Here is a 16,483-nt window from a genome sequence, read left to right on the forward strand (position 1 = left end):
AGAAGTGTTTTTTTTTCTCAGTTTATGTGTGTGTTGAAACAGACAGAGACATGTGTGCACACACACACACACACACACATGCATGAATGGACACACACACACACATATGCACGCACGCACACACACACACACACACACACACACACACACACACACACACACACACACACAGAAAGAAAAAGGATAATTGAACTAATGTGAGAATCATTTGATAAAAAACAAGCCTCACCTCTGAACACAACCAGTCAAGGTCACCAGAATGCTGTTGTGTAAACTCTGAGTCTCTTGACTCAGAAGACTTGCTGAACTTGATCAGTTTGGGGGCATCGCTACCGACTTTTAGTGGATCTGTTTCTGCTGGCTTTTCCTGAGGTTTTGCTACAAACACAACAAGTCGCGTAAGGCGAAAATACAATATTTAGTCAAGTAGCTGCCATTTTTCAGCAAGACCGTATGCTCGTAGCATCGTCAGTCCACCGCTCATGGCAAAGGCAGTGAAATTGACAAGAAGAGCGGGGTAGTAGTTGCGCTAAGAAGGATAGCACGCTTTTCTGTACCTCTCTTTGTTTTAACTTTCTGAACGTGTTTTTAATCCAAGCATATCATATCTATATGTTTTTGGAATCAGGAACCGACAAGGAATAAGATGAAAGTGTTTTTAAATTGATTTGGACAATTTAATTTTGATAATAATTTTTATATATTTAATTTTCAGAGCTTGTTTTTAATCCGAATATAACATATTTATATGGTTTTGGAATCAGCAAATGATGGAAAATAAGATAAACGTAAATTTGGATCGTTTTATAAATTTTTATTTTTTTTTACAATTTTCAGATTTTTAATGACCAAAGTCATTAATTAATTTTTAAGCCACCAAGCTGAAATGCAATACCGAACCCCGGGCTTCGTCGAAGATTACTTGACCAAAATTTCAACCAATTTGGTTGAAAAATGAGGGCGTGACAGTGCCGCCTCAACTTTCACGAAAAGCCGGATATGACGTCATCAAAGACATTTATCAAAAAAATGAAAAAAACGTTCGGGGATTTCATACCCAGGAACTCTCATGTCAAATTTCATAAAGATCGGTCCAGTAGTTTAGTCTGAATCGCTCTACACACACACACACACACACACACGCACGCACACACACACACACACACACACACACGCACATACACCACGACCCTCGTTTCGATTCCCCCTCGATGTTAAAATATTTAGTCAAAACTTGACTAAATATAACAAAAAGTAGAAGAAAGTGATTAGCATAGAACTTATTACACAAGAAAAACTGTAAGAATAATAAATAAAAGCAAAATAATCAACAACAGTAATCAAATTGATAGAGAAGAAGAACATTAACAAACTTATATCAAATCACAAAATGGTAACAAGACTGTCAATAGTCATCCATCAGTGGTAGAAGTACTAGAACCTTCAATCCTGGGTCGAACGTTGTAGGCACTTCATCATACCCCATTATTTCTGATTTCTCTACACTTGCAAAATTGTGATAAATGCAAAAAGTGTGTGTACTGTAAAGTTGCTGTATATTTGTTTGTGTGTTTTGAAATGACTATACATGTTTGTTTAGGTTAGCAAAAACATGTTCTAAATACAGTGGAACCCCCTTTTAAGACCTCCCAAAATCTGAAAAAAAATCGGGTCTTTAAAAAGAGGGTGTCTTAAAATTGAGGTTCATTTGCAGAGGTTATGAACATGAAATCTGAAAAAGCAAGGTCTTAAAAGGGAGGAAGTCTTCATATGGGTGGGGGGGGGGGGGGGGTGGGGGGGGGGGGGTTAGGGGTGCCTAAAAGGGAGGTTCCACTTCAGTGACAGACAACTTACTAAGAGTTTCTTCAATCTCAGCTTTGGCTGCAGAGTCTATGTTCTCAATCTCAGTGGACGATGCCGATTGCTTGTGGGTCTGATTCTTCTCATCCTCCTTTGTCTCGTCAGATTCCGCTTCACTCTCCTTGCTTGTCACTGACTCTGTCACTGTGATGAAAAGGTAACGGCATATCTAGCTGTAAAGCTTTTGTACGTTTTTCAATACAGGATTGAACAAGTTTAAGCATGTGAGCAAAGACAAATAGTCATTCTATGTGTATGTCTACCTCTCTCTCTCTGTCTTGCTCCGAGTCTCATGTAGGCACGCATGCATACACATATGAACACACACATACACAAACACAAACATTCACACACATACACACAGCAAATATATGATCATGACAAAAGTAGACACAAAAAGATTCAAAGCAAAGACAGAACACACACACACACCCATCCCATCACACACCAGCATCACGCATACAACGATTCAACAACACAAAACCAGAAATTCACCGCTAGAATCCAAGGGATGTTCCTCACTCTTGCTGCGGGGGGCCCCCTGCCCATCGACAGACGCAGACATGCTTTTTGCCGAATGCCAGGTGGATGCCAGGTCCAGAATGGCACAGACCTTGGCAGAGATATGGGGTGCCCAGGCTGTATAACCCAGCAGTCGACGGATCAGGATTACCAGGGCTTCCGAGACGGCAGAGGCGGAGGGTGCACACATGGGATCGCCTGCCAACAGCTCCCTGGGTGTGGACTTCACCTGCATGTCTGAGATCCTCACCTGTAACATTACAACTTTACTGTAAAATTACTGTCACCTTCGAGGATGAAAGTCGCTTGTTCATTTCAATGCTTGTTATTCTCTCAGGTGCCAGGAGGTTGGTTCCGCAGACCTTTCACTTACTCTTGTTGCACATGTCCCTTTGTTTCTCAGATCTATAACATTACGTTCCACAGAGATGTTTTGTTTCAGTGCTACTTTTCACGAATTTTGAAATTAAACTTTACATAAAGTTGCATGTGCTTATTTCAAATGCAGGCGAACATACTTTTCATGAACTAGTACAATTCCAAAAACAAAGCTTTTTTTACACTAAAACACATATCCAGTTCACATAAATGGAAAGCAATACACTGTCCAACCCATTATCTTTGACACAGTACTTCCACATGACTGTCCTAATGCTCAAATCACAATCAAACCCATCGGACATTGCACCAGACTTCAATGACAGTGGAAACTCAGACTGACCTTTTCCCCTGGACTGCTGCTGTAGAATGTGACTACAGGGTACAGCTCTGACGCCTCGATGTCTTCAAACGCAACCTGTGGCTCCTGGAAAGAGATAATACACATTTGAAGTGTTCTAAAACTGCACAGAATATGAGAACGTTGGTTTTCTTGCTCACTCTCTTTCTCAGTGTAGCACATGAAAAGATAAATTCTCCACTGATGTTCAAATTCCACACAAACTGAGTGTTAGTTTTCTTGCTCAATTTCTTTCTTTGTGTAGCACAAAAAAGATGCAATTCCTTTGATGTTCAAATTTCACACAAACTTGCAACAAACTGCTTTCAATGTGCACACACTTGAGCCAAAAAAAAAACCCGTTCTATCCACACCTTTTTAACACTGCAAAAAAGATCAATACAACAACAAAACTGACGGTATCCAAGCCCCACCCCCCTGTCACCACAGTGGCACGGAAAAGACCTCGGTCATTCTGCATAAGTGCAGGTGGCTGATAACACCTAAATACGCACACACCTGGATAGTATGAGTCTTGTTGCTGCTAGCTTCCCACTGGTAAGAAGCGACCCGAATTTCCCACCATTGGGATGATAAAGTACATGAAACCAACCTGATCATTCTTGCCAAAAGAGAGTGTGCGAGCATCCATATCCAAGATGGCTGTAATGACATCGCCCATAGTGTATCGTGACAGCGCATGCTTCAGTTCTCCATCGTGATACAGGTTGCCGCTGTAGGCCCGGTACAGCCACATGTCGGATGTCGTGCGATGTCCGCAGTCTCTCACGGGCCAGCGAGCCACGCCAACACACGTCCCTTCGTTGCCTCTGTTCTCTTTCACTATGTTGAACTGAAAAATAACAAGAAAAAGTCATAAATAATCTGCTTAACAATCTTATTTTTCGGTGAAGCACAGTATTACAAGTTAGAATAGTTCAAATTAGTTCATTATTTTCATTGGAGTGAAAACTTGTCACAAATGAAAATATTTCATTACTCGCATGAATATGAACAGGTAAGTTTCGTGTTCACCTTTTGATTTAGTTTTCAATACAAGAGCATACAAATGATAAATCTGCTCCTAATGGAGGTACTTCTGAAATTCTTTCAGTGAGAATCAAGGAACAACTAGTTTCATATCTGAGGTGATCCAAACTGTGAGAAATGGGACAATGCCTGAAAATTCCAGTTCAAGAAATCCTTCAGAAATCACAGTCTCTCTTACATTTTTGAAACACAGTATTCCCCGAAAGCGGCGTATGGCTGCCTGAATGGCGGGTTTACACGTAAAAACCCACTCGTGCAAGAACATGAGTGAACATGGAATTTACAGCCCATGAACGAAGAAGAAGAAGAAGAAGAAGAAGAAGAAGAAGAAGAAGAAGAAGAAGAAGAAGAAGAAGAAGACACGGTGAAGAAGAAGAAGAAGAAGAAGAAGAAGAAGAAGAAGAAGAAGAAGAAGAAGAAGAAGAAGAAGAAGAAGAAGAAGAAGAAGAAGAAGAAGAAGAAGAAGAAGAAGAAGAAGAAGAAGAAGAAGAGATACACAGTAAAATATTTCATGCAGAAAATGTGTTCCAAATGCCTCAACAAAAAAGAAGCACAAGCACCAAAACACAAAGGATTCACTCACCTTCCACTGGTAGCAGCCCCTAGTCATGGGCGTGGAGGCCAACCCGTAACCACGGCCGCCAGTGCCGCCAGCGCCATGAGCCACAGTGTGCCCGTTCTCCACATTGCAGGACACGCAGCGGTCTGGGTCGAACACCACCCCCTCCATCTCCATCCTGTCCCCATCCCTGCCTGCATTGGCAATGCCTCCACCACGCTTCTCCCAGTCTCTGTTCAAACAATTCAATTCAATTCAATACAATACAATACAACTTTATTATCTGAATGCAACAAACAGAAATTGTTCAGGAGAATGAGGTGTGTTTTACTACATCTCTTTCACAACTGCATGGCTAAAAGGAAGTCCACAGATTCGTGCAGTTACAAACAAAAATGTGAATAAAAGGAGAAAATTTCAGTTGGGAGAAAATGGAAAGAAGGAAGGCTGAAGACCACAAAAACTGATCAAAGTGATTTATACGAAACAGAATTCTGAAGAGAGTCACCCTTCGATGGAATCTATTACCACTGGTTTTTAATACTGGCTATAGTTTTCATGCAAAGGAATTTGCCTTTTGATATCTCTACCACCTGTATCTTATCCAGATGTCCAGCAAAGGATTGTTTCAATTTAAGATGCTTCTAAGACACTTTTTTTCTCTCTCAGATTTTCTGTTCATATCATCTGTAAATTTACCTTTTTCTCAGACTTCTTCCCATTAAAGACCTGATTTTCTCAAGTTTTGGAGATCTTACCAAAGGGGGGGGGGGGGGGAGGGGAGGGGTCAACTATACTAACCTTATGGCACAGGTGGTAGAAGCAGCAGTGGGAATAGTGATGCGGTCAAGCCGTGAAGTGGCAGCAGTCATGGACACAGACGTCTGGGTGAAAGGCACACCGCTAGCTGTGCTCCCTGTGGGGGTGGTGGGGGAGGAGCTGGTGGAGTGGGTGCTGACGTCTTTCTGCATCGCCATCTGCTTCTTCTGGGCTGTCGCCTTGGCACTGGAAAGTGGAATCTTCCAGAACACTGCTGAAAGGCTGCTGAACAGTTCTTCCACCACCTTGTGATAAGAAAGATATGCCGTCTTCAGTGCAATTTATACTACTCCAAGGGTCTCACTCGTTGCAAAATGTTGTGTAAACATAAATATACTTTCAGGTGTCATAAGCATTTCAGCCAGGTCTTCTTTTTTGTGTCAACCTAAACAAATCACTCAGTCAGCACAACCCAAACAGCTTGGTTTTTCTTTTGCAGTTGGAAAAGAGTTGTTAGATGGGGAGGTCGGGGTGTTTGAGAGCTGACTCCATTTCACTCCCTCCCCCTCCCCAGCATCCTTGATAGAGGGGTGACTTTTCAAACACATAACACCCCCAAAACACCCCCCCTCCCCCCCCCCCCCCCCCCCCCCTGTGCACGCAAGCGCATGATAAAAATCCCAAGGTCATAGTGAAAGTCTCAGGCCTTGGAAATCACGGAAACACACATGGGTAGTGCGATTCTGTTGCTGCATACTATCCCAAAGCGATAGCAGCAAGAATTTTACCCACAACATAACGTATCTTTCTCTCTGAAATATAACTTACGAGTCAATAAAAAAAACAAGGGTCAAACCTCTCGCTTGAAGTCAGCGTTGCTGTCTGGATCTTTATCACAGGCTGGTAGGACACTGCTCAACAGCTGCAGGGCCAGCAGACGCACACGCAGGTTGTCGACGTACAGCTGGCCTGGACAATGAACAACACGTCACAATATTTTCTCCCAAGGTATTCTAATGCAATTGAAACAATTATCCATTAACGGAAGGTAACATTTCTCCCAGGTTCTCAGTCATAAGACTGGACAACCTGGCACAAAAGCTGGAAAATCGCTCAGGGATTTCATGTTTGATGCTCTGTCAGTAGGTAATCTGCACTCAAAACCACGATCAGTTCTTGCAAGTAGATCAAAGTTCTCACAAGTAGATCAGAATCTGACACCAGGCGAGGTTCTCCAAACATACACTCACATACACAGATGAGTCTAAATTTCACAAACTACAAGTAACGTTTTTTTAAAAATTTTAGTAATAAATTTTCATTTGATTAATATACTTACCCAACTCACATATAGCAATTAACCCTAGTTCAGTGCCGGTAACGCTGTACGCATCCCCTTGGTAACCAAGGGAAGCCCCTCTAAAAAAAGAGTGACCAATCCCATAAGGCCATATTAATACATACTTCCGACTTCCGTATGCGCGCGCACACGCCTCCATATGCATCATTCCAAACGAAGCCCAACTCACACCCTTTTTTAGAAACCCACAACCCACAGCGGGGAGGCGGGAGGGAATAAACGATGTGAGTTGGGTAAGTATATTAATCAAATGAAAATTTATTACTAAAAATTTTTAATTAAATTACATATCTTACCCAACTCACATATAGCAGATTGCTACTATAGGTGGCGGGTACTCACCCTCTCAAGTACGAAGAACCTGCCCAGCAGCCACCAGAGACGGCAAGGCAGACGAGCCGTCCTGACGACAAGAGGCAACATCCCTCAAGTAGTGGTTAATGAAGATGTCCTCTGATCTCCAATATGCCACCGCAAGAACCTCCGAGAGGCGTCCTGAGCGGAGCACAGCCAAGGACGATGACCATGCCCTAGCCTCATGTGTTCTGGCAGAGGTAAGAGGCAGAATGGCTCTAGCATCCCCCGACTGGGTCTGCCACCACGTATAAGCCTGCCTGATTGTCATCGACACCCATCTGGTCAGGGTAACTTTAGAAATGTCTTTACTTCTGACAGTATTGAGTGAAATAAAAAGAAGCTTTTGAGTTTCCGAGCGAAGAGGAGACGTTCTAGACAAGTAACTGCTGAGGGCACGAACCGGACAGTTAAGAGCATCAGGATCTCCTGGAGCCAGCACAGCGCTCAAGGGGGGAATATGAATAACCGGGGAAGCATGACCGGGCTTTTGATTCTTTGCTAAAAAATCCGGCCTAAACTTCAACGAAAAAGAACCATCCTTCTCTAAAGAAATATCACGCGCCAAACCCGACAAAGCGTGCACCTCACTGCCACGACGAGCTGTGGCGAGCAAAACGAGAAACAAAGTTTTCCTCGTAAGCTTAGCTAGACTAGCTAAGTGCAGGGGCTCAAATTCGTCCGATGCCAAAAAACGTAAAACTAAAAACAGATCCCACGCCGGGAGCTGCGTTTTGGACCGAGCTGAAAGAAGGGAAGCACCCTTTAGCACACTCGCGATCACGCCACTTAAATCAATTTTGCGTCCCAGCTGTCTAAGCGTCGAAGATATAGCAGAACGCCTCACGCGCAAGGAAGAAGGCGACCCCCCCCTCCCTGCCAACCAAGATAAATGATTGGCAACTTGCATTGACCTGGGAGAGAGAGGGCTAACACCATTTTCAGCGCACCATTTTGTCCACGCAGACCAGTGCGAAGAATAGACCGACTTCGTCGAATCTCTATGCGCTTGCTGTACTAAATTCAGAGTTGAATCTGAGGCACCCGCCCGGAGCAGAGAGCCTCTGATAGCACCCAGCCGTGAAGCTGCAACGCCTGCGGGTCCCCGTGCGGAATGCCCGACCTGGGTTGAACCAGGTCGCCCTTTCGAACGCCTAGAGGAATGGGTGGACGAACCGCCATGCGCACCAGATCTGGATACCAATGTTGACTGGGCCACCGCGGGGCCACCAGAACCAACGCTGGCTTTTCTATGTCTGCTTTCCGCACCACCTTGCCTAGCAGGCAAAACGGAGGAAAGGCATAAGCCTGCAGACCCGACCAATCCAGATCCAGCGCATTCACGGCCCAAGCTAGAGGGTCCGGAAACGGAGAGACAAACAAGGGGAGACGAGCCGAGAATCTCGTTGCGAACAGATCGATGGGAGGCTTGTGAACCTGCACCCAAAGACGATCCAGAGCCTGATGGGAGAGAGTCCATTCTGAGTGCAGGACCTTGCTCCCCCTGCTGAGGGAGTCGGCCAGGACATTGAGAGAGCCCCTCAGGTAAACAGCTGACAGCCGAATGTTGTGAGTGCTGCACCAGACCAGTAACCGACACGCGCTGTTCGACAGAACCTGAGAGCGCGAGCCCCCCTGGCGATTTATGTAAGCCGCTACCGTCGTGTTGTCCGTGTGTACCAGAACATGACTGTTTGCCAGCAGAGGCAGAAACGAACGCAGGCCGAGTGCCACAGCCTCCAGCTCCAGAACATTTATGTGCAGAGAGGCCTGACTGGCGTCCCACACCCCTGAAGCAGTCTGGTCTGCCAAATGAGCCCCCCAGCCCGAAAGCGAGGCGTCCGTGAAAAGATTGTTCTCCGGTGCAGGGAGAACAATAGGGACACCCTGTGACACCCAGGGGAGAAGCCATATGCTCGTTGTACGACTGAACCAAGCACCCAACTCGATCAAGCAATTCCAGCCTTGAGTCGCTTGGTCCCACTGCGCTTGGAGCGCTGCTTGAAAGGGCCTCTTGTGGACTCTTCCCAGAGGGACAACAGTGGCCATGGATTCCATCTGCCCTAAAAGGGAAGTCAACTCCCGAGCCGTAGACAGATTCTTTCCGTAAAGAACACGGATAGCCTCCTGCAACTTGTCCACCCTCTTTCGAGCAGGACGGACTGACCAGTTCAGTGTATCGAACTCCATCCCCAGGTACGTGAACTGCTGGGAGGGCACCAACTCCGACTTCACTAGGTTGGCTGTGAAGCCGAGCTGAACCGCTAGACTGAGCACCCTCTGAGTGTGCGTATTGCAAAGGACCTGGTCTTGATGCAGAATCAACCAGTCGTCCAAGTAGGCTCTCAGACGCACACCCTCCTGCCTCACGAGGGCACAGAGCTGACGCACGACCATCGTGAAAATCCAAGGGGAGAGAGACAGACCGAACGGGAGCGCCCGAAACTGAAAGATCCTCTCTCCCCAGCGGAAACGAAGCCATTTTCTGTCTGCCACATGCATCAGCACGTGAAAATAAGCGTCGGTCAGGTCTATAGACGTGACCCAGTCCCCCGGCCGAAGGGCTTCTCTCACTGAGGCAGGCGTTTCCATCGTGAACTTCACGACACGCAGGAACCTGTTCAATGGCGACAAATCCAGAACAGGCCTCCACGCACCCGAGGCTTTGGGTACTACAAACAACCTGCCGTAAAAGCCTGGGGACCTGTGATCGATCACCTCCTCGATCGCGCCTTTTGAAAGGAGTGCAGCGACCTCTCCCTGAATAGCTGCTTTGGCCTCCGCGTCTCGCGGAAACACAAAAGGCGGCGGTATCCTGGACAGCGGTGCCTTCCCGTCTGCCCAGAGAAGACGAAATCCCGAACTGATCACCCCCAAAATCCACTGGCTGGACACCAAACGAATCCAGGCAGCGATGGCCCTGGAGGGGCCGCCCGCCACCACCAAGGTGGGGGCTAACGGGGCGATCTGCTCGGGAAGACATCATTGGGGGTGAGGCTTACGCCCCGACCCCCTAGAACCACCAAACGAACCCCTCTTCTGATAAGGGGCGCCACGCCCCCTGCCTCGAGAAGAGGAGTTCTGGTTCTGACTCTTGCCACCGCCCGAGAACGAAGGCTGAGCCTTGTTCTGCTGCTGAGGCTTACTCTGTGGTTTTTGAAAGCCCTGATGGGCGATCCTGGCAATCGCCAAATCCCTGGCGTCCTGGGTCTCTTTTTGCAACGCATCAAGAGACGAACGACTTATCAGTGAGCCGTCCTCAAAGGGAGAGAACCTCAGACTATCGATAGTTCCCTTGTCCCTGATCTTTGAGCCACTCAGAAAGGCAGCTCTGCGCGAAAGAATCGCATGAGTGTACAGCTTGGCTGAAAGCCCCATTTGCTCACGAGAGACCCTGGCTAAGGTAGCCAACAGCGTTGTAACGTCTTCAGCAGAAGCGTCATAACGAAACTCAAAAGGCTCAAGACTTGACGCAATCGACCTTGACAAAGAACGTTGCAGTGACTCAGAGACCGAGGCCAATTCTAAAAGAGATCTCCCTGTCTCCTCTAGCGCCAACAGAGAGCCCTCCGCGTAGGGCACAGGCCTGTCTTTGCTATAACCGTCTTCCCTGAGAGACGCCAGATCCGGCGTAACAGGCAGAGCCGCTCTAGGAAGAGCAAAAGACTCCACCAAGTCAACAGGCTGCGGCCCCAGCCTGAAATTGCGGAGAGCCGCTGCACCAGGCACCACTTGACCTGTCTGAGCCAGCCACGACGTGGCCGAATCAGGTGCATCCCCATGTTGAACCAACAAAGGCATCGGGGCCACCTGACTATGCGACTGAGAATTCTTCTTCAAAACTTTCGACATCTCATACGCAACAGCGGGCGATTCGAGAAACTTGAAAGAACATTTCTTCTCTTTCGCACTGCGAAAGTCTCCAAGTGCAGAGGGAGGAGGAACCACAAAAGACTTAGATTCCACCACCCCCTCTTCAAAATATCTTGAAGCCGTCTCAGCCGCAGATGCCACTGCATCAGAAAGCCTAAACGGAATCTTGAATTCGGTACCTTCGACTGCTGCGGAAGCACCGTCTTCAGAACAGCCGTCCGGCAAAACCATGCCATCCGTCAGCTGGCCCCCTGCTTGACTGCCATAGTCAAACAAAGAGCCAGCCACACTGCCCCCTTCCTGCCCCCCGGGCGGAAGCGAAAGACGCGCACCCGTACCACAATCTAAAGAAGCGGTTGGTTGCGACAAATCTTCCGTTCGCTCTCCAAGGTTCTTGACCGCCACCGACCTGCTGCCAATGCAGTCAGAGCCAGCCTCAGCTTCAGAACTTTCACCCACAAAGCCAGAGCCCGGAGTTACTTTCTCTTGGAAACGCTCTACCCTTTCTCCGGAGAACCCGGATACTTGGGTAGAAGACATACCTTTAATGTGGCGAGAACCACCAGCAGCCGGGCCGCACGCCACCAGAGTAGGCATGGTACCATCCTGAGACGCATGAACTTCAGCCTGAGTAACAGTGGCCGAAGGCAAAGGGCGAAAGTCGGCCAGAGACGACACACCAGTCACACCCGCAGGCAGTGACCGGAACTCCGCCCGCGTGGACGCCACCTCCTCCGCCAAGGACGAGACCTGTGAGCTTAAAGAAAGTAACAGAGACGCCACGTCCACAGACGCAAGGCCGGGAATCACAGACACCGAAGCCGCCTTAGCGGGCTTATCAGCGCGAGACAACTTGTCTAAAGTTTTATCAGTCACATTCGCCAAAGTAGGCATGTCAATCAAAACATCGGTAATCTTTTGCAACGACGGTTCCAGAACCGAAACATGTGCCTGGCCGGGAGCATTAGCTTTTCTAGGCGTTTTCTTAGAAGGCGAAGACTCAGCAGCTACTTGCTTAGACGAGTGCCGCTTCTTGGCGCTATCCGCCATGACCAAAACAACTCACGAAAAATTTTGTAAACAAGAAAAATTTCACAAGTTCAAATTACAGGTCAAAACGCCCACAAACACAAACAAAAACAAGAACGACCTCACCTCAATATGTAGAGAAGCGAAGACAAGCTAGAAGAAACCAAGAGGTAAATGACCAAGTCCGCAGACGAAGTGTCAAAAAGGCTGAACACAGCCAGAGCGTACAAAACGCGACCAGTCTCACTGCTCGCTGAGTATGGAATGATGCATATGGCGGCGTATGCGCGCGCATACGGAAGTCGGAAGTATGTATTAATATGGCCTTATGGGATTGGTCACTCTTTTTTTAGAGGGGCTTCCCTTGGTTACCAAGGGGATGCGTACAGCGTTACCGGCACTGAACTAGGGTTAATTGCTATATGTGAGTTGGGTAAGATATGTAATTTAATCACAAATTAATTTCACAAATTGAATTCACAACCCAAATTCCCACTCTGCACAGAGATGACCCAGGCTTTTGAGTCTGGGAATGTGTCCAAGAAGAGGGATGGTCTTATTCCATGTAAAATCCTGGCCAGATTGAAGATAGTTCATCAAATTGATAACCCGGAAAGACCTGTACCTGTAACCCAACACATACACAAGACAACTCACCTTTCTCATTGGTTCCACTGATGATGGTGAGGAGTATTTTCAGCCAGCGATGTTCGGTCAGTCTGTGTTGGACACTGGGGTTACAACAGACGCGACGCAGGAACACAAGAAAGTCTCCAACTGCCGCCACAGCCACAAAACTCACTTCTGAAACATCAGCACAATTTTTATCAGTCAGTTCCTGTTCATAGTTTAGGATAACTTTGAAGACCTTTTTAGGTTGATGCACAAATACATTCAGTGAGCGTTAGTTTTCTTTGTATTCCTTCTGTTTTCACTTGAAAAGCGATAAGAAATGTGCGTACTGTCTGCATGCAGCAAGAGTGTTTCTTCCAAAGAGATCTGTACACATTCTGAAGAATTGCCAAACAATGAGAGGGAAGCATTCAGAACAAAGAGATTAGTGAATGCAGCAGTCATATTCTTATTTGTTACTATACAAGTGATATACCAAGAGATTCTATGCTGAGTGTATCTCTCTGGTTATACTCTAAACAACCTGTGAATAAATCACATTCAACATATTTTCCCAATGTCCTAAAATAAGCACTTCATGGTAACAAACCCACCTAGAAAGCTCTCAAAAACTCACACAATGCAAAGCAGATATCAGGCACCCCTCTTACAAGCTAGTCTTACCCACCATATGTGGAGAACAGACGAAAGGGAAAAAAACCGATACAACAAAATGTGTGTCTCACCCGCTTTGCCATCTTCCCCAGGGATGAGCCCAGGACAGGCAGTGTGAAGCAGACTCTGCAGGCGTTGCCATAGCAACTCGATTACAGCTTGTACTACTCCAGTGCTCAGCCGTTCCGCATGAATCCTAGAGTTTGGACAGAAAGACCACGGATTCATTTGAGAAAAACAATAATGAATATTAAAATATAAGCTGACGGAAGACGGTTGCTGGAACGATTTCTAAGTGAAACCTGCTTGATTATTCAGAAGCACATATTGCATAACTCATGCTTAACAGACACACAGACACACGCAAAGACACAGACACAGACACACACAAACACATCCACCCACACGCACAAGAGAGATTACATCCCAGAAAAGGCCTTGCCCTTACACATATCCCAGTGTCCCCCCCCCCCCTGCACACTAACACATCCACCCACACACACACAAAAGAGATTGCATCCTAGAAAAGGTCTTGCCCTTACACACATACACACACACACCCCAGTGTAACACACACACAGACCAACAAAAACAAGAACAACAACAACTAACCCAGTAGACAGAGCGATAATGTGCAGCAGACGCAGACTGGCGACGTGGAGAATGGCAGACATGTCCTCTGGCTGCAGACAGGAGGTGACCGGGGGGAGCGTGCGGTGGACCATGGCGGTGGTGGGGGCACACAGGACCAGCAGAGACGCCGGGAGCTGGCAGGACACCACCAGAGAGATGTCCACAGGCTGGTACTTGAAGCTCAGCGCCAGGATGGAGGAGAGGAGGAGCTGTGTTTTGGTGTCTGTGTGGGGAGAATGCAGGGCTGCTTAGTGTTGTCAATTACTCAGTACAGTGGAACCCCCTTTTAAGACCTCTAAAAACCTGAGAAATGAAGGTCCTAAAAAGGAGGGTGTCTTAAAATGGAGGTCAATTTACATAGGTTATGAAGAGAACAAGTGGAACATTATTATTATTATTATTGTGATCATTTTTATGCGCCTAATCTAGATATAGCCCTAGGCGCTTACATATTAATTTCTGCCGTTTGAAATGGAATTTTTTACAGACAGACAGACAAACAGACATTTTTTACACACAATATATAACGCATTCACATCGGCCAGTAAAGCTCAGTAGCCTATTAGGCGAGCATTCACCTTTCACGGCCTTTATTCCAAGTCAAACGGGTATTTGGTGGACATTTTTATCTATGCCTATACAATTTTTTCAGGAAAAACCCTTTTGTCAATCGTGGGATCTTTAACGTGCACACCCCAATGTAGTGTACACGAAGGGACCTCGGTTTTTCGTCTCATCCGAAAGACTAGCACTTGAACCCACCACCTAGGTTAGGAAAGGGGGGAGAAAATTGCGGCCTGACCCAGGGTCGAACACGCAACCTCTCGCTTCCGAGCGCAAGTGCGTTACCACTCGGCCACCCAGCCCAACATGTCTTAAAAGGAGAGGAAGTCTCAAATGAGGAGGTCTTTCTTTCTTTATTTGGTGTTTAACGGAGTTTTCAACCACGAAGGTTATAATTTATCGCGACGGGGAAAGGGGGGAGATGGGATAGAGCCACTTGTTAATTGTTTCTTGTTCACAAAAGCACTAATAAAAAAATTGCTCCAGGGGCTTGCAACGTAGTACAATATATGACCTTACTGGGAGAATGCAAGTTTCCAGTACAAAGGACTAAACATTTCTTCATACTGCTTGACTAAAATCTTTACAAACATTAACTATATTCTATTCAAGCCATAACCATCACCCCAGAGTACCAACACAACAGTACAAAACAGCTGAAACAAACAATTAACCCTTTCACTGACTGTAGAACGTCAGAGCTGACGTCCTTTGTACACCGATTCAAGGGCAACAAACCTTTTAATAAAAATAATTTAAAAACACACACACACACACACACACACACAAAACCAACAACAACAACAACAAAACAAACATTATGTGTGTGTATGCGATGAATAGTTCCTGGCAGTAAAGAGGTTAGACCACCTGAATATCTCTACATTCACCCCTAGTCCTGGCTCCTCCACTTTATCCCCAACTCCCAAGTTAACAGAAGATAAGAAGAGCATTCTGTTAGAGAAGAGAGGAACTGACTGGTTGCCTGTGCAGTGGAGCGATGCGTGCTGACCAAAGAGTTGATTAACACCTCGTACACACGATGCACCGCTAACTGTATCTCCTGCTGCGTCTGAGACTTTGCCATCTTAATCAGGTCCTGAAATCACAGGCAAAACAACAACAAATTCAAAATTTAGTGCATATAATTCTCAAGGTTTACAAATGAACTGAAAGTAGCCGGAATCAGAACATCTGCCATTAGCAATTAACTTATAAATTCAAAGTTTAAAGGATTTACTTTAAAAGCATCACTTCCAAATTGCATTGAAACTAATACTAAAGCTATGATAAACAGTAACATGACACATTAAAGAAAATACATATGAAAACAAGAACTTTCAATCATACACAACAAACTTCAAAACACAAATCATGCAGCTACCTGATAATGATGGAGCTGGGAATGGGGACCGATTTCCTGCAGGTCAGGGGTCAAGCCAACCCCAAAGCAGCCGGATACGAGCTGCAGGTGGGCGGAGTTTAGCAGTGTGGTGGACGTGAGGGCGGAGTCGAGCGACTCCTCCCCCTCTCTGTCTCCTTTCTCTTGTGCTGTTGACAGCAGCTCTACCACTTGGTTGAGAGCGTAAAGTCGCGACTGGAAGAGATTTTATTAAAACATTTGTAAAACACCTTTCCTCTGAAATGGCAACAAACAACAATAACAATAGCAACACTTTATTGTCCATTAAAATGGATTTTTTTTTTAATCCTTTTTTTTTTTAAACCTTAAATGTTCAGGGAAAATGTTTGAAATCCAAAAGGTTGGTCTCAAATCACTATCTGTTTTCCTCTGTGAATAAGCAGTCGCAATAGCTGATGCAGGCATGAACTCATTTCTGGGGGAAATCTGGGCCCTGAATAGAATTACTCAGCTGTACAAACAGTTTCACATCCACTTTCTTTCATTTCATCC

At 46.1% G+C, this 16,483-nt stretch overlaps 1 protein-coding gene across 1 annotated transcript in view; it reads right to left on the reverse strand.

Moving 5' to 3' along the window:
* LOC138981475 (probable E3 ubiquitin-protein ligase HERC1) overlaps nt 1-16,483 on the reverse strand; it is a 108,822-nt gene that overhangs the window by 69,467 nt on the left and 22,872 nt on the right. Inside the window, exons 29-41 of the mRNA XM_070354404.1 lie at nt 15,953-16,165; nt 15,547-15,667; nt 13,984-14,227; nt 13,443-13,567; nt 12,742-12,888; nt 6,325-6,437; nt 5,511-5,773; nt 4,734-4,941; nt 3,714-3,953; nt 3,104-3,187; nt 2,356-2,632; nt 1,855-2,004; nt 230-378 (exon numbers count right to left, since the gene is read on the reverse strand). Of these exons, the coding sequence (XP_070210505.1) occupies nt 230-378; nt 1,855-2,004; nt 2,356-2,632; nt 3,104-3,187; nt 3,714-3,953; nt 4,734-4,941; nt 5,511-5,773; nt 6,325-6,437; nt 12,742-12,888; nt 13,443-13,567; nt 13,984-14,227; nt 15,547-15,667; nt 15,953-16,165 (2,334 nt within the window). The remainder of the gene's footprint in view (nt 1-229; nt 379-1,854; nt 2,005-2,355; nt 2,633-3,103; nt 3,188-3,713; nt 3,954-4,733; nt 4,942-5,510; nt 5,774-6,324; nt 6,438-12,741; nt 12,889-13,442; nt 13,568-13,983; nt 14,228-15,546; nt 15,668-15,952; nt 16,166-16,483) is intronic.

This window comes from Littorina saxatilis, linkage group LG1, assembly GCF_037325665.1.
Source record: "Littorina saxatilis isolate snail1 linkage group LG1, US_GU_Lsax_2.0, whole genome shotgun sequence".
NCBI lineage: Eukaryota > Metazoa > Mollusca > Gastropoda > Littorinimorpha > Littorinidae > Littorina > Littorina saxatilis.